The 26,566-nt window shown below is 36.4% G+C and overlaps 2 protein-coding genes across 2 annotated transcripts in view; both read left to right on the top strand.

Moving 5' to 3' along the window:
* The window catches only part of PTTG1IP2 (PTTG1IP family member 2), an 81,622-nt gene that overhangs the window by 18,112 nt on the left and 36,944 nt on the right, over positions 1 to 26,566 (top strand). The window contains exons 5-6 of the mRNA XM_045864760.2: positions 2,631 to 2,690; positions 4,531 to 4,592. Of these exons, the coding sequence (XP_045720716.2) occupies positions 2,631 to 2,690; positions 4,531 to 4,544 (74 nt within the window). The 3' untranslated portion in view covers positions 4,545 to 4,592. The remainder of the gene's footprint in view (positions 1 to 2,630; positions 2,691 to 4,530; positions 4,593 to 26,566) is intronic.
* CLDN12 (claudin 12) overlaps positions 1 to 26,566 on the top strand; it is a 117,507-nt gene that overhangs the window by 64,678 nt on the left and 26,263 nt on the right. The gene's annotated exons all lie outside the window — the stretch shown is intronic.

Below are 26,566 nucleotides of genomic sequence, written 5' to 3'. Positions count from 1 at the left end.
TATATACCAAGTCTTCTCCCATTATTTAAATAAGAGAATTTGGAACCCTGTACTTCTGTCTATTCTTTCCTCCTTCTATCTCCTAAACTCTGTAAGCTTTCTCACTCATTTGACCTTTTGTTTTTTTAAGATTTTATTTATTTATTTGACAGAGAGAGACACACAGTGAGGGAGGCAATACAAGCAAGGGGGAGTGGGAGAGGGAGAAGCAGGCCCCCCGCCGAGCAGGGAGCCCGATGCGGGGCTCAATCCCAGGACCCTGGGACCATGACCCGAGCCAAAGGCAGACGCTTAACAACTGAGCCACCCAGGCACCCTCTCACTCATTTGACCTTATCAAGTATATAATGTTTACTTTCTGTTCTGTAACTATATCTTTATATCCTGAAATGCTTACTCTATAGTTTGAATCTAAAATTTTAAAAATAATAAACATAATTTTTAAAATCATGATTGTATAAATATTGCTTAGTAAAGACCAAACTGAAAATAGAAAATGTGATTCTGTGTCATTGGCTATATTACTTGAAAGAGAATTATCTAGTGTCTGATCAAATAGATTCTCTTTCCTTACTCTCCATTTCTCAAAATCATGCTACATTTCATTTTGTTTCATGTTTACATTGTGACTTTCTTATACAGCTTTTGCATTTTCTAGGGTTTTAAATTACCTTCATTATTTCCTGTCAAGAAGGATAGTCGTGTATATTTATTCCTATCACTGTGATCATTCATCTTAGTATTTGGAAAAATATTTTCATTTTCATCTTATAGACACTCTTCTAAAAGTCTGAGTTTTTTTCTAATTTATAAAAATTAGTTTCTTTTCAGGGCTCTACTGAGCTAAAATAATTTTTTGGATCCTGTATCTTCCTCTTTTTAGAATTATTTTTTTCCCCTTTTACTGGAATATTCCTCAAGCAACTTTTTCAAAAGGAGTTCACAGAAGATATGTAAAGTGTTTCCATAGTTCATACATGTTGAGAAATTTTTCTCCATTTTCCTTTAGCCAGCATTGCATTACTTTCTTTCCTTATATTGTATACCTTTTCTGAGAAAGACCCATAGACAAGATAGACCCATAAATAAGGTAGGTGCACACTAATAGGCTCATCTGTAAGGAAAATAGGCCCTATGAAAAGATAAAGATTAGCCAAATGTCCTGTTTGTTTACCTGAGACCTCCACTTTGTCTAGGACTTCATATTTTTTTTGGCTTTCAGATTTTATATCTTTTCCATATTAACAAACAAGAATAAAAGAAAACATAAGATGGAAGATCATTTCTTATTCTTTACCTCTAGAACAAAATTATATCCAGAAGGAAGAACCAATAGGGTATATATTACATGTGTGGTAAGAAGTTGTGGCAAATACATTGTACTTTTCTTTTTTATATTTTCTTCCCAGGATTCTGGCATCTTTAAAGTGTCATACCTTTTTTTGTACAGTGCTGAGTAAAGTGGCAAATTATGCCCACAAGAGAGTAGGGACCTGAGCAAACATACATCACTGAAGCTTCTTTTGTATGTAGTTTCAAAGGAAAACCCTGAAGCCTCTCAGCAAATACGGTCCAACAATTGTATTCAGTTCTGGTTAGCTCTGCTATTCACCCACCATCTCGTCCTTTTCAGTTTCCTTTATTGATCTTCTAGATATTGTTAATTCAATGAACACTGTATACTGTTAGAAGAATTTGACGTATTAAGGACTTATCGCACTCCATAATCCAAAAATCCTGGTTGCATTCCAGAAATATTAATCTTTCATTTAAAAAATACCTTTGAATGACTAATGGAGCATCAAAATATTGATGACTACATTTGATCTAATATTCTTTTTATTCAGCAGATGTGATTTAAAAGTTAAAGCACTTTTAAAAGTTCCAAATGTTAAAGAATATAAATGTTTAACTCCTAATGTACTTAGTGCCTCCTTGACTCTCATCTATTTCAGCAAATATTTATTGAATATTTATTATGCCCTAGGCAGTGTTGTTGTCACTAAAAAAAAAGATCACATCCTTACCTTCATGGTGAGGATATACTCTACTAAGGGGACACAGACAAGTCAAACAAGCAATCGTTAATTCTATTGCTAACTTATTGATATTTTCATTGATATTCCACTTATTTTAATTGTGTTTTTCTTAAACACTAAAATCCCCATGGTGGATACATAAAAGGAGAATTTAATTTAATAAGCCAATAGTAATAAAAAGTTGCATAAATGCAGTCTAATGTAATGAAATACAGTTGACCCTTGAAACACAAGTTTGAACTATGTGAATCCACTTTTATGCAGATGTTTTTCGATTGATACAGTGCTGTACTGTAAATGTATTCTTCCTTATTTTCTTAGTAATGTTTTATTTAGCTTACTTTGTTACAGTACATATTACATATAACATGCAAAATATGTGTCAATCAACTATGTTATCAGTGAGGCTCAATAGTAGGTTCTTAGTAGTTAAGTTTGGGGGGGTCAAAAGTGATACATGGATTTTCAACCATGTGATTAGCACCCCTAATTCCCATGGTGTTCAAGGGTTAACTGTAATTTCAATGATAACCTTGACTATTCTGAACATAAACCTCATTAATTCTAAATTCATCGTCATTTTGAACAGAGCTCAAGTCTGTGTTGCTGGAAGACCACGCACAGTTTATATTCACCGTGGGCCTACTGCTGGCAAGTGTTTTCATTTACTCGATGGGATGTCGCAGACCCTCAGTAACCCCCAGATGGAAGTCTTGCCCTTACTTTTTTTTAGGCATCAAAATTAAAGTGTGGGTAGAAAACACAATAGCAGATTTCTTTGTTCTAATTTCTAAGACACATTCTTATGACCTCAGTAGTTAGTCTAGGATGGGTAAAGCCACAATGTTGATAGAGAAGAGGTAAAAATTTCCAATCCAAATGGGATATTAATAGATTTCCCAGTTCCCCCAACTCCCACTCCACAAAAGCAATTCAACAAAAGATGACCTTTGCCTTGAGGAATTAATTTACTTCATCCTACCTAGTTGGCTGACCCTCCATCCACTCTTCTCAACTTGATTATTTAAACTTTCCCTCACTTACAAAATTGAAATCTTGGCTTCCTTCAGCTCACCATGCATAACTCCTGGGCAGGTCCTCCGACTCCCCTGCTACCCAGGCCTGGATCCTAGAACCCCAACTGGAGTCAGAACTGTACCCTCCCCACCTCCTTTCACCTGGGTAATTGGACCATAAAAAATTTTAGGTCAGAATATGGCTGAGGAAAGTGTTTTATAACTGAAATAGGACAACTACAAAGTGCTTCATAATTACTATTTAAAATAACTTTGGAGGCATCCAGGTTTTTGTGCTGTTCTGGCCCTGTAGGACACAATACTAAATCTGAACAAGAAGCAGGTTGAACCTTGTAGGGGTAAGGATGAAAGGTCAAACACATACACATTCCATTGCCAGCTCCTAGATCTTCTTATGTAAAAATTTTTTTTTTTTTTTTTTTGTAAACAGGATTGTGAGGTGTTCCAAAAAGCTATTTGAGTTGGGGAGCTGAAGTTCAGGGTGATTGCTGTTTCCTGGGGTTGAAATCAAACCGGAGGACTGCAGAGAATAGTTCTGTGTTTCAGTTTTTCTCCCTCCATTTAAAACTTCACAGCAAACTGGGCTAGGAGAAAAGCTTTGAAAAGAGCACAAGGTTGGGTTTTTATTTATTTTGGTAGAAACAGTTATCTATTCACAGATTGAGAACAATTAGTTACACTAGATTCATTGTAGGGACTACAATGAAATCAAATTAACAAGGCAGGATTATTTTCCACCCAAGTGAATAAACTGCAAACCCCGGGGGCAATGCTTGTATTAAAGTGTTGAGTAAAGGAGACAGGATTCTTCAAAAGGAATTGAAGATGGAAAAATGGGAGATAGTGGTGTCATAGAGATCAAAAAAGGAGGGTCCGAATATGGAGGGAGAGAGATTCATGGGTGTTCTTTGGATTTACAAATTGGGGAGTTACTGGTAACCTATTTGCATGTGATAGTCTAGTGAGCATTTATTTGAGACATAGAATAAGTGGACTTCTGATTTATGGAAGAGGAAAATAAGTAACCTTATACACTCTGTATTATTTGACCATGATGCTCCTCACCCACAGTTGTTTTCCAGGAGTGGTGGTAATATCCCCCCCACTTAGTCCTTGGTCTATACTTCTCTAGCAAGTGAATTCAGAAGATGATTTGCTGGGATTATGGATTCATTGAGCATCCACAGGTTTTCTGTCACTGGAGACAACTAGTCTTGTGGTCACCACAAAATATTTGACCTTTTCCTCTTTGTTAAATTCATACCCAAGCCGGTTAAGACCTTAAGTCTCTTGGAGCCCTAAATGTTAAAAATCACAGTAATATTAAAATCTCAGAGTAGAGATCATATTGTTATTTACAAATATTTTGTGTTTAGCACTTTAAAAATTAGGTAAGTCATCACTGACTTTTCAGAAAGACTTTGTAAAGGTAAATTGATTTTCTTTTTTCATAGGATACGATGAATAGATAACTGGAAAAGATAGATTTCCAGAGAGAAAGACAGTTTCTGCAATGGTAAGCTTCCCAGTTGTATTGTATGAATTGTCTGCATGCCTTTTCCCTCCTCCTATTAAGCAACTTTTAAGAAATGTAATCAGAGTTAATTAAGAAAGTAAGTTGAAACCAAATCTGTAAAATGTAAATGATTTTCAGTGCCTGAAAACATGTAATAGAAGGCAGCAGAAAAAGGAGATATAACAGCTCCTCAGTCAGGCTGCCTTAGTTGAAATCTGGGCTTCATTGACTAAGTATGTCATATTGGACAACTAACTAAATCTGTCTCTGCTTTAGTTTACCCATTTGTTAATATTAGCTAATAATAGCGACTAAATCATTGGGTAGCTCTGAGGACAAAATGAGATTTTACAGGTAAAATTTTTAGAATTTTCCCCAACATTGTTACTACTGTTACCACCAGTATTCCTAGAATAGTCGCCGAATCTTGGCACTTACATCTCAGGGTATAAAGGTCATCCTGCCCAAACCCTCATCCAGTGCTAGGACCCTCTTATCAACATCTCCAGCCTGTTGGATGATGAACAGCTTGCGACTGTCACTTGGATGGAAACAGTTACTAATTTGGCTTGGTGTGTGTGTGTGTGTGTACCGCATGCAAAGTAATTCATGAATTTACAATGATTTCCTCTTGATTTTCTTTCACCTTAGTTTTCCCCTCCTCTCCCTTTCCCTCCCTGCCCTTCCCCTTCCTTCTCTTGTCTTTCTTCCTTTTTCCCTTTCTTCTTTTTCTCTTTTTTTTTCTTTCCTTCCTTCCTTCCTCCCTTCCTTCCTTCCATCCAGAAGCAGACTCATCAAAGAGGAACTTGATGATAATAGGATTGTTTTAAAATGTTTTATGTCTTCTCATGCTGTGTTGTTGTCTAACTTTTGTATCAGAACATTTGACTTTGAATCAAAATGCTATTGCAGGGTGGGGGGATTATTGCAGAAGAGCTTTCGCTATACAGTTGACCCTATGATAATCATATAAAGACTTTAAGCGCATAATATAAAAGGCAATATTTAATGCTTTTTGGTTAGATATTGTGTTAAAAATAAAACAGTGAAACATTTAAAAAATTAGACCTGATATTCTAGTGTAAAACTTCTATATGGCAACACCTTAAAATCTTAGAATAAGACATTAAAAACATACTAGCACAAATTATAGAACTACTTACAGATTCTTTTTCATATCGAATTAGTAGACTTAAAGAAAAGATAGTGAATTCTATTGAGAAAAGGAATTGACCAGGCTTGTTAGGACACAGGACTGTGAAGAGAGAGACATAAAGAGTAAGACTGGGACTGGGGAAGCTTTTGTTTGGGTGATGAGAAAGCATTTGAAGAAAGCAGCTGTCTTAAACTGGGTTCCCTGGTAAATAGGTTCCAAGGCAGAGATTGGCCTACAGGGCTTTACTGGGGAATGCTTATAGGAATAACACTTGTAAGAGAGAGAAACAGACTTGGGCAGGGGGAAGAGTTGAATCGTCATACGGTCACTACCTGGGACAATCTTAAGGTGAGCTCTGGAACCTGGATGGTGTCCCTAATTGAGGCACAGGAGCCCAAACCCCAAATCAACCATCCTTAGATGTGAGACGCTCTCTAAAAGGAGGCTTAGGGGCACCTGGGTGGCTCAGCCATTAAGTGTCTGCCTTCGGCTCAGGTCATGGTCCCGGGGTCCTGGGATCAAGCCCTGCATCAGGTTCCCTGCTCAGCGGGAAGCCTGCTTCTCCCTCCCACTCTCCCTGCTTGTGTTCCTTCTCTCGCTGTCTCTCTCTCTGTCAAATAAATAAATAAATCTTTAAAAAATAAGTAAATCAATAAAAGGAGGCTTAATATGGAGTGAAGCGACTCCCTTTGAAGGCAATTCCCAAAAAGAGCCTGGCAGCTGGAAGAATGAGTGCCTGATCCTGAAACGGTGGTCTGGGCAGTGCACAGTAACATCTACCACAGCAGTTGTCATTGGTTTGGGGGAATACTAAGAATAGTGATGCTGGGAAGACAGGATTTTGAAGTGTTCTACTGCTCATTAAGGGCACAATCCTCTTTCACCACTTAAATGCTTTCTATACAACCTAAGTATTTATTTACATTTCTTTTAATTCTATCTTTCCATTGTTATTGAATTGATGATGGTGATGATGGGGAGGATGATTTGACCCAATGCAGAGATTGGGTCAATGTGACCAGCTTTATTTTCAGGTTAAATAAATTTTGGAATGGGATTAGTTGTGATAGTGACTGAGAAGGGAAAGATACGTAAACTGATGATGGTAGGTTTACTCGAAAAAGAAGGTAATTGAAAAAATGGGATGTCTTGAGGAAGTAGAAGCAAACAGATCTAAAGAGACCGGAACTGGGGGAGTAGACTGTGGCCAGAGAGTATAATCTCCTTCTAAAACATTGAGAGATGCAACAGTTTAGAAGACAGAGTAGCAAACATTTTCTATAAAGGGCCAGATAGTAAATATTTTAGGCTTTTGGGGTCTTATCTTCTACTCAGCTTTGCTGTCATTGTGCAAAATCAGCCATAGACAATACATAAATGAATGTACATAACTATGTCCCAATAAGACTTTATTTACAAAAACATGCAGAGGGCCACATTTGGTCTGAGTCATCGTTTGTGGACCCCTGGTTTAGATGACAAAAAAAGACCGCTGAATGGCTGTGTTTGACTAACTTGTTACACTGATTTGTGGCTATATATATACATATATATATATATATTTTTTTTTTTTTTTTTTTTTTTAGGGAGAGAGAGAGAGCGTGCACACTAGCAGGAGAAGGGGGAGAGGGAGAGAGAGAGAATCTTTAGCGGGCTCCACGCTTAATGTGGAGACCAACAGGGGCTCTATTTCACAATCCTGAGATGAGATCATGACCTGAGCCAAAAATCAAGAGTCAGATGCTTAAATGACTGAACCACCCATGCACCACTGTGACAGTTTTTGTTAAAGATACCAAATAAAATAGCCAAAGGAAGATACAAAGAGAAAGCTAGAATAAAGTAGCCACATGTAACTCATAACCCCATCCCTTCTGTCACACGCTTGATTATGCACAGCCTTTCACTTCATGATTTCCTAAGTTCTTCATGCTTCACATTTATATGCTTACTTTGGAAATAATCAGTTTTTGAGATAGAAGCAATGATTAATCCAACCAACATGTGCCACCCTGATAAATCCAAATGGGTTTCAACAAACGCATCATAAGAAGTAGCTAATCTCATGATAAGAAATGTAGCAGCAACCCAAAGGAATAGATTAGACTTCAGGAATACACGTGGCAGGGAAGGGATCTTTCCACTTAATTTGTGTGATTTTTGACAAATCTTTTACCCTCCTACACTTTATTATGCAGCTATCTGATAAAAACACATTTGGTACTTTTCCAGAGTTTTGAAATCTACGTGACACATTTTAAACTCATTTGAAAATGATGTTCAATGCCTTTTTGGAATAAGGCAGTATTTTTCACATCTAAGTAGCCACCCAGCCAAATCCACAAACAGGGATGATATTAAGGAAAGCCTTTGTTGGACTGTAGGGGAGAAGAGATGATCCTAACAATCACAATTGTACAGCCAGTAGAGATTTGCTTCAGAATTTCATTCACTCTTATAATTTCGGTGCCCAAGTAATTAAAAACGGGAATCAGGAGAAGGCTTTATGTCTCTTAGCTGTCTTTTGGGAAACATATGCTGTTGAATTACGTATTAGGCATACCAGAGCCTAATGAGCAAATTGTGACTGATAATCAAGGAGAAAGTCTTAACCTGGGTGTCCTTCTGGTGGAGGAGAGGGGCAGTTAAAAGGCTGAGGGTGAGTGGCAGAATGACAATAGCTTTGTTAACCTGACTCTGTAGATTAGATGATCATTGCCTGAAATGCCAGCGTCTGGTTGGCTGTAAGAAAATGCCTTTTTTTCCTTTCACTCACCAGTTTTTCTCCCTCCATTTAAATGGTAATTACACATTTGTAATGCATTGCAAGTGTGTCTAGTTTTACTCAGAATCCTCCGGAAGGGGCGCCTGGGTGGCTCAGTCGTTAAGCGTCTGCCTTCAGCTCAGGTCATGGTCCCAGGGTCCTGGGATCAAGCCCCACATAGGGCTCCCTGCTCAGCGGGAAGCCTGCTTCTCCCTCTCCCACTCCCCCTGCTTGTGTTCCCTCTCTTGCTGTGTCTCTCTCTGTCAAATAAATAAATAAAATATTAAAAAAAAAAAAAATCCTCCAGGAGCTCTAGAAACTAGTACTTTTATAACGACGGATACTTTTTTGGAGTTATTTCTTTGCTTGGGATGATTTTGTTTTTATTAATTTTCAACATTCACCTGCATTTTCCCCCTTCAAAACCAATAGGATTTTCCCAATCGAATAGTAGCATTGGCAAAATTGAATAATGACATTCAAGTCATGTAACATTAAATAATATCTGTATTTTAAGTATCTTTTAATTATCTTGGTAGTTACTTCATGCATGTTAATTTGGTATTGAGTATTGTTTTCTCATAAATAAGTCAGGCAATTTCTAGTAAAATCACCATCCCTTAATTTTTCCTTTTCAAAATTATATTCTTGTATTCCTTTAAAATCTAATGGTTAATTCTGATACTGCATATTTCCTTTTCCCTCTCTTCTCTCTGTGCATGGCATTTAGTTCAGATTCATTTTGGCATTTATATCAGTACCCACTTATTTCTTTAGGTGTAGTATTTTATCTTGACCTTCCAAGCTGAAGGCAATAGAAGTACCAGGCAAAACATAATGATCTGGAGAAATTAATAAAGACAGTACTAAATATAGATCCCTCAGCATGTTCCTGACCTAGTGTTATTTACATAAGCAATCATTTTCTATCAATAACTTATCTTTCTGATATCAAGATCATTTTAATGTAAAACTCCATCAAATTCTTGGAAGAACAAGCTTTTTTTTTGGACAAGTTATTTATAGGGTTATGTAAGATTGTGTAGTCAATATGTAAAGAAAAAAGTTGACAAAATGTAACGCAGGAGTAACATTTTTTCTATAAATGTATACAGTGATGGTTCTATCAAAAGGATATCTAAATGAAATAGAACCACATAAACGAAACCCTGTGACTAATAAAATAATAATTATTATTATAATCAGAAAGGCAGTAGTATTTTTTTTTTCTTAAGGGACTCCTCCTAAAATATGACAAGTGCTTTTTTTGGTTGGTGGGGGCAGGGGAGTTAAGCAGTCAGGTTTAAAAGTTGCATCTGGAATTTATTAGCTGTGAGATCTAAGGTAAATAGCTTAACATCTCTGAGCTTTGGTTTCTTTATGCATATAGGAATAATAATAATCATTTTGCAAAGAAGCTTAGGAATAATGTAGGAAAGCTCCTGGAGTATAATATCTAATCAACAAATGCTAGCTCTTGAGCAGGGGAAAGAGCCAGACAACATACCACCATCAAGTAGAAAGAGTCCAGTCCCCAAACCAGCAAGCTCCTGGGTTCTGCTCTCTGCCCATCACCTGTTAGCTAGTTAATACTGAGCAAATTATTTAAATACTAAGTCTTCCTATCTAAAAGGGAAATAATAAAACTATGAAAGTTGTGTGAGAAGTAACTTAAATACTGTATGTAAAGCACCTTTTTATAGTACCTGGCACCTAGTAAGTACTCAATAAAGGGTTCTATTATTGCATACTATAAGCCTATAATGTCACTATAGTTCTGTAGGCACTTGGGAACATGTAAAGGAACCTTAGAGGGTAACTTGAGACACTTTAAAATCTTTTAAGGAAGATAAGACCTTGAGATAAGTATACGTTTCTGTAGTATAAAATATAGTAGGTTCCATAATGGGGGTCCATAGGTACCTGAGAGATGAGTTAAAGTCTAGAGAACCTGTGTTTGCAGGATCAGGTCGTACCACATGGTGGCCATTGTTGCATCTCAGCTGAGTTTGAGGGTGGGCAGCATATTTACAGGCAGAGATTGGAGCTTGTTAGGGGGAGAATGTTTGGAAGAGGAAGCAGAATGTGCAATAAAGGTCACGAAAGTGAAAAAGCACAGATTATATGTGAGTTTTGGTTAGAAGGAGGAGGTTTTTATGTTGAATTTGTGGTAATAGCAAGTTTCTAATGCATGTAGACACTCCAGAGAGTTGAGAGCATGGTTGCAGAGAGCATCTGCCTGGCTCAGTCGGAGGAGCCTGCGACTCTTGATCTTGGGTCGTGAGTTCGAGCCCCACGTTGGGTGTAGAGATTACTTAAATAAATAAAACTTAAAAAAAAAAAAAGGACAGAGAGTTGGGAGCATGGGTGTGGCATGGAGGAAATTTGAGCTGGAGACCTAAATGAGGAAACAGTGTATATGTAGCCACGGGTGTGGGTGAAAATACTGTGGTGTGTGTCAAGAGAAGAACAGAAGGTCAAGGATGGCTCCTTCAGGACGGCCTTAATCTAGGATGTGGCAAGAAGATGGAGGAGCAACTCACACAGTGAGCAAACCAGGAGGTAGTAACGCTAAGGTGCAGACTAAGGGCAGTCAAAAGCCCCACACGCATGCCACAGGCAAGAGGTCTCCATACACATAGTCTGTTTTGTAAACTGCAGTCATGTTTTTATACTATTAAGATGTTTCAGGATACTGAATAGCACTTTGCTAAGTACTAGGCACTATGGTAGCTGAAAATAGATTATAGCTTTCTAAAGTGCCTTAAATTTCAGGATACATTTTCTGTCCTATGGGAAGGGCCATGCACAATAAATGGTTTATCTGACAGGTTACAGGTTGCCTGGAGCATCATGTAGAATCTGAGCAATGTGCAGGCACAGTGGGAAAGAACACTGAGATCTATGAGCAATATCTCCACTCTGAAAGGGGTAGGGAATACTGTTTCTAAGTTGGTCTTCTCTTGATTAGATGCTTTCTAAGGTATTGTGAAAACTCTAAATTTCTATGGTTCTCAGAACCTCATTTATCATACACATCAACTAAAAAAAATTAAAAAAGCAAATGACTCTTCATGATTTTGTAGCCCAGTTTTCCAGTGCTAGGACTTGTAAAATGAAGCTGGATGTTGGGCTTTCTAGAGTGAATAAATGAAATGAAAAAAAAAATTATGTGCATTCAGCAGAATATATAAGGGAGAATGACTGCACACCTTCAACTCAGCTTTTAACTACTTAATGCAAGTGTGGAGTGTGTATGTGTGCCTGTGTGTGTCTGTGTGTATTTAGTTGTTTGGGACTTTAGATAAATGTTCTACTGGGAGTATGGTGGGACTAGGTAAAGGGAATTGAAAGTAATTGCTTTTTACTGTAAGATGAAAAAAGGTTATTTAAATTTCTCCAGTCAAGGACTTTGATTATAGAAAACCACAGGCGGGGAACATAAAGAGCGAACGCTGAGTTGAATTATTCACTGAGGGGAATTTATGGTAACCACATTAATAAAGTTTTAGATGAGACTCTCCACTGTTCTATGTGAATAACTGATGTAGAGAAACTTCTATTTTATAAGGACTCCTTATCAAAGAAATTTACCGTCTTTTTTAATGACTCACTAGGTTAATTTTATTTTTTAATAACCCCAATACAGAATAGATTGATTCATTTTATTTTTTCTTAATTAATACATTTTTAAAAAATTTTTTTAAAGGTTTTATTTATTTATTTGAGAGAGAGTGCAAGTGAGAGAGCACAAGCCGGAGGAGCAGCAGAGGGGAGGGAGAAGCAGACTCCCCACTGAGCAGGTGCAGGCCTTGATCCAAGATCATGACCTGAGCCGAAGGCAACGGCCCAACCAACTGAGCCACCAGGCGCCCCCAAAACATTTTGTATTGAAGCATAGTTGACAAGCAATGTGCTATTAGTTTCAGGTGTACCACGCAGTGATTTGATGACTCTATACATTATGCTGTGCTCACCCAAAGGGTAGCCTCCGTCTGTCATCATACAAGGCTATTACAGGACCATTGACTCTGTTCCCTATGCTGTGCCTTTCATCCCTAAAATTTACTGTTCTCAGTCTTGAAAAGCTTGTCCATAAACACTCTTGGAAAATACCATTATAATTTAAATACCTCCTAGAACTAATTTTAAAGTGATTTGCTTTGCAGAATTCTAGTGCTCCATAGCCTCTTGTATTTCTTCTGACATATTTACTGTGTTGTAAGACTATACCAATCATTTCATCCCTGTGTCAAAATATAAACCCCTTGACGGCAAGGGCGCTATTTTATCACCAAGCCATTGCTGTCACTTGTGTGCAGCGCCCAGCTGCTCTCTAGCCCTCTCTGACTTTTCCTCGTGTCCACTGCTATTTTCAACCCCTCTGACAAAAGTGTAAGACATGGTGCCTGTCCTCAAAAAGCTTAAAATCCAGTTGCTGAGAGAATAACCACCAGAAATAATGAAGTGGGGAGATAACCAAAAACTTAGAGAACAGGTCTGAAGTAATTATTATCTTAAAATCTTAATTATATTTTCATTCCTTTTTTGACAACAGATAAATTCTCGGTGATAAGGCAAGGGCTTTCCCTCTTTGGGCTCAAGAGATGGGACAACATGTAAAAACTCTACTATATCTCCCGTGCACACTTATTATATCTTTTCCTTGTATCTTTGTTCTATTTTCTTTCTGATAAGGGCCTCTTACACCAATTCCTGGTACTCATTTATCAAAACTCTAACTTTTTTTTCAGATCTCAGCTTAATGTCACCTTCAGCCAAATTTTCCTGGTCTCCCTTCAGCAGATGTTACCTTTCCCCTTAGAGTCCCTTTCCCTTTGCCCCCATCCCACCCTACGCTCCGCTCACACTCACATGTGCATTCTCTCTCTCTCTCAAATAAATAAATAAAATCTTTAAAAAAAAAAGAAATGAAGAAATTCTGAGGATCTAATATATGGCATGGTGATTATAGCTAATAATACTGTATTATATACTTGAAAGTTGCTAAGAGAGTAAAACTAAAATGTTCTCACACAAAAAAGAAATGCTAATTATGTGAGCTGATGGAGGTGTTAGCTAAGGCTCTGGTGGTAATCATTTTGCAATATATAAGTATCAAGTCAACACACTGCACACCTTAAATTTACACAACGTTGTATGTCGATTATATCTCAGTAAAGCTGGGAAAAGAAAGAAAGACAATGATCCCAGCGTAGATACAAAAAAAGTGAGGAGCAAAGGAATATAATTCTGTTGCTTGGAAGAAAAGATGGGACTGAAATTTGAGGGGGGGCGGCGAGGTGGGGAACCTGCTTGAGATAAATAGGAAGGGCCTCCTTGAGGGAGTGGGGTTTAAGCAAAGACCAAAATATGATAGGGAGTTAGCCAGGAGCAAGGTAGGGGGAAGGAACATTACCAGGTGGAGACTGGGATGAGACAGATTGCCGTTTTGGAGAAACTGAAGTTCAGCCTGGCTGGAGTGAGCAAGGATCGGATAGTGTGGGCATTTATAGGCCATTAGAAGGAGTTTGGGTTGCACTAGACTTGACTGAGAGGGTGTGATTCTCAGCTGGGTTTAATAAGCCTATGTTAAATGTAGGGGAGTAGGTATTTGAGATGGAAGAGCAAAGTCATGGGATTGTGACTAAGAATGGTGTCAGGGAAAGCAAGAAATAGTCTGAAGAGGAGCTGATTGGTGCGTATGAGAAGCTTCTCTTTGGGAGGGCATCATACTATATATAGCACAGCGACGGCCTTACAGTAGCCAACTTTGACGGGCTCTTTCTCAGAGCAGACAAAAAGTCAACCTGACGTGGTGACCTTTTGGAAGAGATGGTTTCTTTTCTGAGCAGTTGAACCTCTTCGGGGAATATTTGTGCTGAGTGAGCTCTCTGACCTTCGGGCAGGGTGCATAAATGCTATCCTTCACGAACATTCAACTCTTTTCCTTTCATGTCAGCAGAAGGAAAGAAATCATTTATGTTAGTTTTGGTAACTGAAGGCTTTTCATTTCCAATTTACCCCCGTGTGTGTGACTAACTTGAGCTGATAGTCGTTATTAGCCATGCACAGCTTTTCAGTGGATGGACCATGAGTTGGAAAGCATTACGTTTCTGTGAAAATTGGTGTAAAAAGCTTTCTAGTCTAAACATGAAACCTGAGAGTTTACATTGTATTACATTTTCAATAATGACTGTGTCCTTTTTCTTTCAGGCTTCCTTCAGGATTTTAATCATCCTTACAGCCTCTTTGAAAATGATTGAACTTTCAAATTCCCTTAAGTTAAAATTTAAATTCTATTGAACATTTTTGTAGAGTATTTCATTACTTTTACATTATGACTTGTTCAGTAATTTGAGATCATAAGGGTTGAAAAAGCTCTTGAGACAAGATTTTATGGTGAATTTAAAAACTTTTTAAAAACTTCTAAATAATCTCCTTCCTAGCTAGTTTTACAATCTTAATGTTCTTTCCTTGGAACATAAAGTGGTATAAATATAGAATGTTCAAACATCCAACATGTAAATTTAAATATGGCATAGGGATTAGAGGCTACACCCAAGATTACGTATGACATTGTTGTTTTCTAATCAGTGTTACCAGACAATAAGCACTCAAATTCTAATTTTGTTTATATTTATTATTACCAAAAAAACCCTGCTCCACTATTCAAAATCTTCCCTGGAATAGCAAATCTGAGGTAATATTTGGTATCATTAGTATCTGTGTTGATGACACTTTGGGTGGATTAATGACAACATATTTTTAATGCTGTAGATACTTTAAAAGAGGTGAAGACTCTTAACCTCTTAATTTAAGGAAACTCTTAATTTAAGGAAAATACTAGAGGATTTTTTTAATAGAGCAAAATTATGCCAGACTACCAATACCAGGTAGTTTCTTCATTAAAATTCAGTAATGTTTTGATACATTAATTAATAAGTGTGTTTCACCAACTTTTTTTTTAACTTCTGCCTTTTAGGCAAAATTTGGAAGATGAAGCATAAACTTATATTTGATATTGTTGCTATTTGCCGTACTTTGATATAAAACTAATGTGGCTTTAGTTAAATTTGACAGGGGAGGGAGGATCATCTGATACCAAAAATTGTGAAGAAAATGATCCATTGTCATAATGAGGATGAATAAAGCTTGATTCTATATATTTAGACTCCCCCTGCCCCCCCGCCCAAGATATCAAGACTGGAATTACTAGAGCTAGGAGAAACCAAATTTGTCTAAGTTGAGGTGGCCATAACATCCAGCAAGACAGATCTTGCACTGGATCAAAGATTGATTTCTATGTTTGGCAGAAAATTTGACTTTGGTTGAAGAACTGAAGCAGCAATATAGAAATAAGTAATTTGTCTTGTTCCACCAAAACCCAAGAACTTCCTCTGTCTTTTCCCCCATGAAGTGATAGACCATCTAGTCAATCGAGGCTCTCTCCTGTCTGCCTCAGGTAATGTCTTTCCACTTCAGCTCATTTCCTGGACTTTGTCCTTATTTTATTTTCTCCTCAGCTTTATTGAGGTATAATTGACAGGTAAAATCATATATATTTAAAGTGACAATTTGACATACATATACATTGTAAAATTATTACCACAATCAGTTTAGTTAATACATCCATCACCTCACATAGTTACCTTTGTGTGTGTGATAAGAATGTTTAAGACTACTCTCATAGCAAAGTCCAAGTATGAAATACAGTATTATTAACTATACTCACCATCACTCATCACATCTCCAGAATTTATTCATCTTATGACTAAAAGCTTGCACCCTTTGACCATTTTCTCTCCATTTCCTCCACCTGCTAGCCTGGTAACCACCACTTTATTCTCTGTTTCTGTGCATTTGGCCTTTTTTTTTTTTTTCCAGAGCCCACTTATAAGTGAGATAATATAGTAGTTGGTACTTCTCTGGCAGGTTAATTTCACTTAGCATAGTATCTTCCATGTTCACCCACATAGTTGCAAATAGCAAGATTTTCTTCTTTCTTATGGCTGAATAATACTCCATTGTTACACACACACACACACACACCCCTTAGGGTGAATACTGAACCTCACTGTGAAAAGAATACATAGTCCTAGGGGCGCCTGGGTGGCTCAGTTGGTTGGGCGACTGCCTTCGGCTCAGGTCATGATCCTGGAGTCCCTGGATCGAGTCCCGCGTCGGGCTCCCTGCTCGGCAGGGAGCCTGCTTCTCCCTCTGACCTTCCCCCCTCTCATGCTCTCTCTGTCTCATTCTCTCTCTCAAATAAATAAATAAAATCTTAAAAAAAAAAAAAGAATACATAGTCCTATAGAACTCTCAGTTTGCCTTTATGGGTTTTTTTGGTAATATGTTTTTCAGTAGCTTTCTCTGTGCTTATATATGCAATGCGAACCCAATCAGCCTCATTCTTCAGTTGTAAACACATTGCTGGTTCTAAGATAGCAGACAGATGGGGCCCAGGAAATGCAAGTTTTATTAAACTTGTTACAGACGGAAGCTTTATTCTCATAATTCTAGGTAAAGGTGTAGAAAAATTTTGAAGAATAACCAGGAGTACTTGTTTTCCTGTTTATAAGATTACCATTTGCCAGGTTTAAATATATCTTTTTTATTAGAAAGATTGATATCTCCAAAGCATACTAACTTTCAAAATGCTAAAAATATATCCATTTTGTGTTAATTCTCTACATATGGCTGTTTTCACAAACTTTTCAAAATCTTATTAATTGATGTCTTTGGGAGAGTTTCATCTTTTTCTCCTTTCACCATAACAAATTTCAATTTCATTTCTCACTTCAAAAACAATTCAGTATGGACTGTTATTTTCTGTAGAATGTCATGTCACCTCCAATAAATTGTGAAAAAAAAATCATCCTTTAATCACACAACCTGAGTATGGCTCTTGATTTATAACCACGTGAAAAAAGACTTCTATAAATAAACACCAAAGGAAATAAAAAGTATTAAGCCATACTTTATTTATTTTATTGTAATTGTAGTAGAATTTTCAATTAATTTCTTCATTAATGGCCCTAATTAATTCATTCTAGAATCTACTATAATTCTATATTTTAAAAAATTATTTACTGACTTTTTTCAACTTTTTCTTTATATGATCAGATTGAATAATTATCAATGTATCATAAAATACTATATTTAAAGAATTAGTGATTTTGGATTTGTTTGGTGTTAAATGAAATTATGAATAACCTTGTTCTCTTGTGCTCTGTTTGACTTTTTTCTTTCATCACCTATTAGAGAATCTAAAAAAGTAAAGTGCAACTCAGCTGGCTGTCTTTGAAGAATAACAATTTGAGATGAGAGTAAGTTGATAGTGTAGTAATAAGGTCTGGTGATAGGTTTCCCAGGAGAGATCTTATGCAAAAATGATAGAGGGCTGCCCATCATTGAACACAGAATGCTGACATTCTTGACTTTAATAGGGAAGCATTTATCTCTGGCACCTGCCCCAGTATATGAGTAGCTGTCATGTACTCCAACAAAAGAGAGGAAAAATTGTCACTATGATTTAAGAAATATGCCTTGGCATAAGAAAAAGCAAAATATTTTGAGCACTTAGAATTTATTATTATTATTTTTTTTTTGCTCTATTACGCCTGGCTTCTAACAGTGAATAATTTAAGTTACATGTAATAGTATTAGAATTTTCCTATTGAGTTCATCAGTATGACTTCATCATTGTAGAAAGCTCTTTGAATTATTGAAAAGACCCTGTGTGTGTGCTATAGGAGTAAAAGGTTTTTGCATTTGTGATTACTGAATTTTCAGCAGTACATAACAAATGAAACACCTAGATAAAATGTAAATGCGGTCTTTACAAGTATATCAATAAGACATAAAATTTAAAGTTGATAAAGTTAAAACTTATCCCAAACACTTCACTAAAACAAACAAGCAAAATCATGGAATAAAATGCATATTGAAATTGATTATTGAAAAAACAAAGGGGGGGCGCCTGGGTGGCTCAGTCATTAAGTGTCTGCCTTCGGCTCAGGTCATGATCCCAGGGTCCTGGGATCGAGCCCCGCATCGGGCTCCCTGCTCTGCGGGAAGCCTGCTTCTCCCTCTCCCACTCCCGCTGCTTGCGTTCCCTCTCTCGCTGTATCTCTCTCTGTCAAATAAATAAATAAAATCTTTAAAAAAAAAATGAAAAAACAAAGGGTTCTTAAAGGTTTTTAGATTCCTGACAGGTTGATTATGGAACCAGAGCCTTTAAATGTGTTCAAAATATTGAAGTGCTATTGCTTTTTTTTTTTTTAATGGCATTTTTATTCCTATTACTGCTTCCTTGGGTAAAATTATGAAGGAAGTCTGTCAGATCTCTTACATTTATATTTTCTCAGCAGGTATGCCCTCCCATGGCATTTTACATGCTGGCTTTTCTGCTGCTGCTGGCTTTCAATTCTAACTCTTCTTTTAAAAATATGCAAGAGATTTTAAGTTTATATACATACATGTGCATGCATAGTGTGTATCCATATATAAAGCGTAACAAAAATTTAATTTGACGGATCTTTTTTCTTACTCATTTTTTTTTTGAAACAGATTTAAAAAAAAAAAAAAAGCTTTTATTTATTTATTTGACAGAGAGAGTGTTAGCGAGAGCAGGAACACAAGCAGGGGGAGTGGGAGAGGGAGAAGCAGGCTTCCCGCGGAGCAGAGAGCTGGATGCGGGGCTCGATCCCAGGACTCTGGGATCATGACCTGAGCTGAAGGCAGACGCTTAATAGCTGAGCCACCCAGGCGCCCCACTTTTACTCATTTTTTAACAAATACTAAAATTAAGTACCAAAATTAATTTTCTCCCATAAGAGTATGTACCATTAGAAATTATTCACTTATTTCCAATGCTGCTGATATTACTTAAAATGTCTTTGGACCTCTTCCTTTGAAATGTCCTTAAAAACCTGCAAAACATTTAAAATACATCTTTAGTAGTGGCAGGTCATCATTCTTTGAGGATGGCTGAGAATGGGAACAAAGAATTTGTTTTTGAAAGGCAGAAAGGCATTCAGAGCCATATGTGATGAACAGGTAACAGATTGTTGCAGATAACCCATTTTTGGTCAAAGTCAGGTTTAGACTATAAAGAACTTATGTGCACAGGAAAGGAAAAAAATGAAAAAGCAGGGAGGAAAAAGGGGGGGCGGACCAACTATGATAGCCATTTGTAAAGAAAAATCCAAAATGGTTACAGCAGTTGAAAAAAGTATTGTGTTTTTCATGGTGACTGCTTTGAAAGAATGCAATCATTTGGAAGTACTGGCAGCCCACGAAGCTCTGAGGTTTTAAATGATTTTCATTTATAATTCTGAGCTCAATATATCCACATTGGGATTTAAAGTGAACAGCATATAAATTAAAACGGACTCTGATTAATTCTTCCTAAGGCTGTATTCTAGGCCAAAAACCTTACTCCCTTACTCTCCCTTTTGTACCATCCTGTGTGATTCTTACTGAGGAGACATCTTCTTGGCTTTGTGGAGTTTCAGAAACCTCTTGATTTGCATAGGTAATGCTGAGTCAAGATGGCTCTAGGAAATGTCAGCTTTGGACAAAAGGAGTGAAGCAAATTTTAGAAAAGAGGGAAAGGTGCCTAGATTCAGAGAGAATCACCATTCTAACCAGAACTTGGGGTGGTTTTCAACTTCAGAAGCTACAATCTGTGGAGGGATCAAAAAAGATCAATTTAGGGGCACCTGGGTGGCTCAATCTGTTAAGCCTCCGACTCTTGGTTTCCGCTCAGGTCATGATCTCAGGGTCGTGAGATTGGGCCCCCTTTGGACTCTGTGCTCAGCATGGAGTCTGCTTGAGATTCTCTCCCTCTCCCTCCCCCTCTGCCCCACGTGCTCTCTCTCTCTCAAGATAAATAAAATAAAATCTTAAAAAAAAAGATCAACTTAATACCAGTTGCCAACTGAAATTTCATACTAATTGTCCAAACTTCTTTGTCTTATGTCGTGAGATTGATGTTATGCTTGGAAGAAGAGACCAAGTTTTAGACTTGGAGACCTAGTCTGACCCTAAATTACTTGTGATCTTGACAGATTTCTTTGAGAAAAGGGTGGTTTTTCTCATTTTCTAATGAATCCTTTGAGACAGACAGGTAAGAGTGCCCCAATTGTACAGTTAAGGAACTTGAAAAACAAGCTTGACACAGTAGAATGAATTGCCCAAGATCATTTGGCTTTAAGAAGTGGAGCTAAGCTTGAAAAGACATAGTTTTTGTCTCATAGGAAGCTGCTTCTCTGGGGCACCTGGGTGGTTAGTCGGTTAAATGTCAGACTCTTAATTTTGGCTCAGGTCATGATCTCGGGGTTGTGAGATTGAGCCCCTTGGGCTCTGCACTCAACAGGGAGTCTGCTTAAGATTCCCCTCCCTCTCTCTTTGCCCCTCCTCTCTCTCTCTCTCAAAAATAAATAAATCATTAAAAAAAAAAGAAAACTGCTTCTCTCTGAGATTATAGCTAAAAAATTTCCTTTAAGTTTGTCTAAAATCACACAAGAAAGAGGTTATTGTGTTAGAAAAATACTTCTGTCAATGAAACTGAACAATTCTGGAGGAAATGCTTTCTCAACTGTGCAACAGTAAACCAGAAAAATCCATGCTTGGTTATAAAGTTAAGGATAGGTTTACTTTTTATTACCCTTTTATTTGGTTCAAACACTTCCAGTGACTTCCAGCTCAAATGTTTTCTTTGTTCATCATTGTGAAATTCCCAAAGCACATACAATTAATATATTAAGGGCAGTCCTCTAGTCATCTGAAAATCAAATTCCATGAGGAATCAGGTTCTATATTTAGAAATGAATTTATGTTGAGTTTTTAATCCTAACAACATTTGAGACCCTACTATGTACAAAGCATTATAGGTTGTTCAGAATAATTTCAATAACAACACTGCATATAAGAATATTACATAATGCCCTGGATATCATACGCTGTAGATACAGATTCCAACTAAAAGGATATTTTCATATCCTCTTGCATAAACTTACTGTTGTGGATGGAGGTTATTTCATTTGAAAAGATAATTGTAACCAAAAAAAAAGATTGAGTGTTTATAAACATCTGCAATTGCCAGTATGATTTTTTTTTTTTTGGTCTGAAAAGAGGGCAGAAGAACAAAACATCCATGTTTCAAAATGCTTAATCAAATGTCTCTCATTCTCTCCAATTGTCTCCTCAAAGATGCCTGGCAAAGTTTCTCCAAAAGAGCCCTCATCATTCTACAATCTTGCACATTTGGTTTGTACTAAGGGGAAAAGAAAGGCTAGATTGCTTCAGGAGGAAGAACCACTTACAATGTTCTATGACATTGAGCCACATTAAGTACGATGTTAGGAGATGATTACAGTATTCTATTTAGTATAAAGTTTTTGAAGTGTTACGTAGTATATGTCATTTGATATATACGTATTTATATATAAATGTATATAATAATGTGTGTATATATATATATATACATTTTTAAACATAACATTTTGCTAACTTTTATAAAAATACTGACCCTCAGATCCCTTAATCAAGAACATAATTTTGCCATACTTCTCCTTGGCAAGAAAATGAATCAATTTAATTATTATTATTAACTTATGCAATAACAAGGGTAAAATTTTGTGTAACTTTATGATAACAAAGCATTGTCAGAATCTTATAACCCAACAAGAGGCTTTTTTCTTCTTTCCCCATATTCCTCTCCCTTTACCTCCTTCATTTTTTTTGTTTTTTCCCTCAGTCTTATTGAGATATAATTGACATATGACCTCATATTACATTTAGTGTTAGTATACAATGTAATGATTTGATATATGTACATATTGCAAAACAGTTGCCACAATAAATTCAATTAACATCCATCACCTCACATAGTTACAATTTTTTTCTTGTGATGAAAACTTTTAAGGTCTACTCTCTTAGCAACTTTCAAATATGGAATATAGTGTTGTTAACTATAGTCACTGTGCTTTATATTACATACCCAGAACTTATTTTATAACTGCAAGTTTCTACCTTTTGACTACCTTCATCTATTTTACCCACTTTCCGCTTCCCGATTCTGGGAACCACCAATCTGTTCTCTGTACCTGTGAGTTCAGTTTTTTAGATTCTTCATATAAGTGAGATCATACAGAATTTGTCATTGTCAGTCTGACTTCACTTAACATAATGCCCTTAAGGTCCATCCATGTTGTTGCAAGTGGCAGGATTTCCTTCTCTTTTATGGTTGGATAGTGCTGCATTGTGTGTGTGTGTGTGTGTGTGTGTGTACACACTGCATTTTCTTTATCTATTCATCTGTCACTTAGGTTGCTTCCATGTCTTGGCTATTGTAAATAATGCTGCTATGAACATAGGGGTGCAGATATCTCTTTGACAGAGTGACTTCATTTCTTTGAAGAAATACCCAGAAGTGGAATTGCTGGATCATATGATAGTTCTGTTTTTAATTTTTTGAGGACCCTTCATACTGTTTTCCATAGCAGGTGCACATTTACTTTCCTAGTAACAGTGCATAAGGGTTCCCCTTTTCTCCACACCCTTGTTATCTCCTATCTTTTGAATAATAGCCATGTTAATAGGCGTGAGGTGGTGGTTCACTGTGGTTTTGATTTGTGTATCCCTGGTAATTTGTAATTTGAACACCTTTGCATTTACCTGTTGGCCATTGTATGTCTTCTTTGGGAAAAAAGTGTACTGAGTTCTTCAGCTCATTTATTATTGGATTGTTCATATTTTGCTATTGAGTTGTATGAGTTCTTTATATATTTTAGATATTAACCCCTTATGGGATATATGATTTACAATTATGTTATCCCATTCTGCAGGTTGCATTTTCTTTTTGTTGATGATTTCTTTTGCTGTTCAGAATCTTTTTAGTTTAACGTGGTTCCACTTTTTTATTTTTCTTTTGTTGCCTTTGTTTTTGGTGTCAAATTAAAAAAAATCATCACCAAGACTAAAGCCAAGGAGCTTACCCCCTATGTTTTCTTCTAGGAGTTTTATGGTTTCAGGTCATACATTCAGATCTTTAATCCATTTTAAATTTATTTTTATGAATGGTGTAAGATAGGGGTCCACTTTTATCCTTTGCATGTGGCTGTCCAGTTTTCCCAACACCATTTATTGAAGAAACTGCCCATTCCCCACTGTATATTCTTGGCTACTTTGTCATAAATTAATTGGCCATATATGTGTGGATTTATTTTTGGGCTCTCTATTCTGTTCCATTGATCTGTGTGCCTGTTTTTATGCCAGTATCATAGTGTTTTGATTACTAAAGCTTGTAATATAGGTTGAAATCAGGAAGTGTGATGCCTTCAGCTTTGTGCCTTCTCAAGATTGATTTGGCTATTCTTTTGTGGTTCCACACAAATTTTAGGATTGTTTGTTCTATTTTGGTGAAAAATGTCATTGGAATTTTGACAGGAATTGCACTGAATCTGTATATTGCTTTGGGTAGTACAAGCATTTTAACAGTATTAATTCTTCCAATCCATGAACTTGGAGTAGTTTTCAGTTTATTTGTATCTTCAATTTCTTTCATCATTTTTTTATAGTTTTTATTCTGTAAATCTTTTCACCTCCTTGGTTAAATCATAGGTATTTTATTCTTTATGATACAGTTGTCAATAGGATTGTTTTCTGAAATTTTCTTTCTAATAGTTTATTTGTATGTAGAAATGCAAAACTGATTTTTATATATTGATTTTGTGTCCTGCAACTTTACTGAATTCATTTATTAGTTCTAACAGTTTTTGGTGGAGTCTTTAGGATTTTCTATATATAATATCATGTCATCTACAAATAGAGACAGTTTACTTCTTCCTTTCCAATTTGGATGCCCTTTCTTTCTTTTCTTTCTTTCTTTCTTTCTTTCTTTCTTTCTTTCTTTCTTTCTTTCATTCTTTCTTTCTTTCTTTCTTTTTCTTTCCTTGCTTTCACCTTTTTAAAAATTTTTTTAAGATTTATTTATTTGAGAGAGAGAGCAAGCAAGAGAGAACATGAGCAGGGGAGTGGCAGAGAGAGAGGGAGAAGCAGACTCCCTGCTGAGTGGGGAGCAGGACCCTGGGATCATGTCCTGAACCAAAGGCAGATACTTAACCAAATGAGTCACCCAGGTACCCCCTTCTTTCCTCCTTTTTGCTTGATGGCTCTGCCTAGGACTTCTAGTAGTATGGTGAATAAAAGTGGCAAAAGTGGACATCCTTGTGTTGTTCCCGATCTTAGAGGAAAAGCTTTCAGCTTATCATTGTTGAACATGATGTTAGCTGAGGGCTTGACATGAATGGCCTTTATTATATTGAGGTACATTCCTTCTATACCTAGTTTTCTGAAAGAGTTTTTTTTTTTATCATGAATGGATATTAAATTTTGTCAAATGCTTTTTTTGCATCTATTGACATGATCATATGATTTTTATCCTTCATGTTGTTAATGTTTATATCATGTACATTATGATCAAGTGAGATTTATTCCAGGGATGCAAGGATGTTTCAATATCTGCAAATAAGTCTTTCATTTATGTTTGTTTAAGTAACCATATGTCCCAATTTTCCCAGGACCATCCTACTTTATACCTGTTGTCTTGGGGTAATTAAAAATAGAACCCCCTCAAATAAGCACATGAAAACATGTTCACCATGGTTAGTCATTAGGAGTATGCACATTAAAGCCAAAATGAGATATCACTACACACCCACTCAATGGCTCAAATTATAAACACTGACCACCAATTGTTGCTGAAGATGAAGATGTGGAGAAACTATACTTTTAATACATTGTGTAAAGAATGTAAAATGGTGCAACCACTTTGGAAAATTATTTGATAATTTCTTAAAAACTTAAATACACCTACCATACCACCCAGCCATTTTATGCCTAGATATTTACATGTGGAAAATGAATACATATGTCCATACCAAGACTTTTACATGAATGTTCATAGCACCTTTCTTTGTAATAACTCTAAACTGGAAACCCAAATGTTCATCAATAGGAGAATGGACAAACAAATTATGGTATAGCCGTACAGAGGAACACTACTCAGAAACAAATAGGAAAAAATTATTGAAACAACATATGAGAATCTCTGTGTGAAAAATGTCAAACAAAAGAGGACCTAGTATATGATTCTGTTTATATAAAATTCTAAAAAAGCAAACTTGTGACCAAAATGAGGTCAGTGGTTGCCTGGGAATAGAAAAGGGGGATGAAAGGAGAGATTACAAGGTCACACAAGGAAACTTTTTGGGATGATGAATATGTTTATCATCTTGACTGTGGCAAGAGTTTCACAAGTATATGCCAAAACTTACCAAAGTGTAAATTTAAATGGGTAAAGTTTATTATATATCAATTATACCTCAATTACACATTTTTAAAAATGCCACCTTTCACTCTCAAAGGTATTTCAGCTCAAATGTTGGTATTATTCTTATTCTTTCTTAGTCTGGGTGCTGATTTCATAGATTTTTAAGTAGGGTATTGTGATTTATTCAGTTTGTGAAAATCTACTTATAATATGTGTACTTTTCTGTTTTCCAATCAAAACATTCCCCCCCCCCAAAAAAAGCCTGAAATATTCCCTGAGGGAAACATGCAGGAAGTGTTCCAGTTGGAAAGTAAATTAAAGGATGACCCTATCCTTTGTATTTTTATTTTTTTAATGCTAGAGAAAAGAAAACTAAGACTATAAACAACTTGCAAAAAGCCACAAAAATAGTAAATATTTCCATGGAGACTTCAGCTAGTTTTTTCTTTCCTGAAAAATCTATGTGCTTTCCTATGCTTTTCAGGCCAGTGAAAGAACTGGTCTCTCTTTAATGAAGGATTATTATGTTAAAAAATAATCATCTTATTTATGATCATCCCTTATATATTTATGTCATAATTCATGATCATTCACAATAGATTTGTTCAGAGCCGAAGAATAATATTCATTTCAATACTCCAGCAAGTTTTGGGACACAAAGAAACTGACTTTTGTCAATTAGTTCAGTGGTACCAATATGGTCTTTGGGACAA

This window comes from Mirounga angustirostris, unplaced genomic scaffold (assembly GCF_029215605.1).
Source record: "Mirounga angustirostris isolate CCGP_5_RB_7025 unplaced genomic scaffold, mMirAng1.0.hap1 SCAF_12, whole genome shotgun sequence".
In the NCBI taxonomy this organism is placed as follows: domain Eukaryota; kingdom Metazoa; phylum Chordata; class Mammalia; order Carnivora; family Phocidae; genus Mirounga; species Mirounga angustirostris.
Note: the sequence above shows the minus strand (reverse complement) of the source record. Positions and strands in the feature narration are given on the sequence as shown.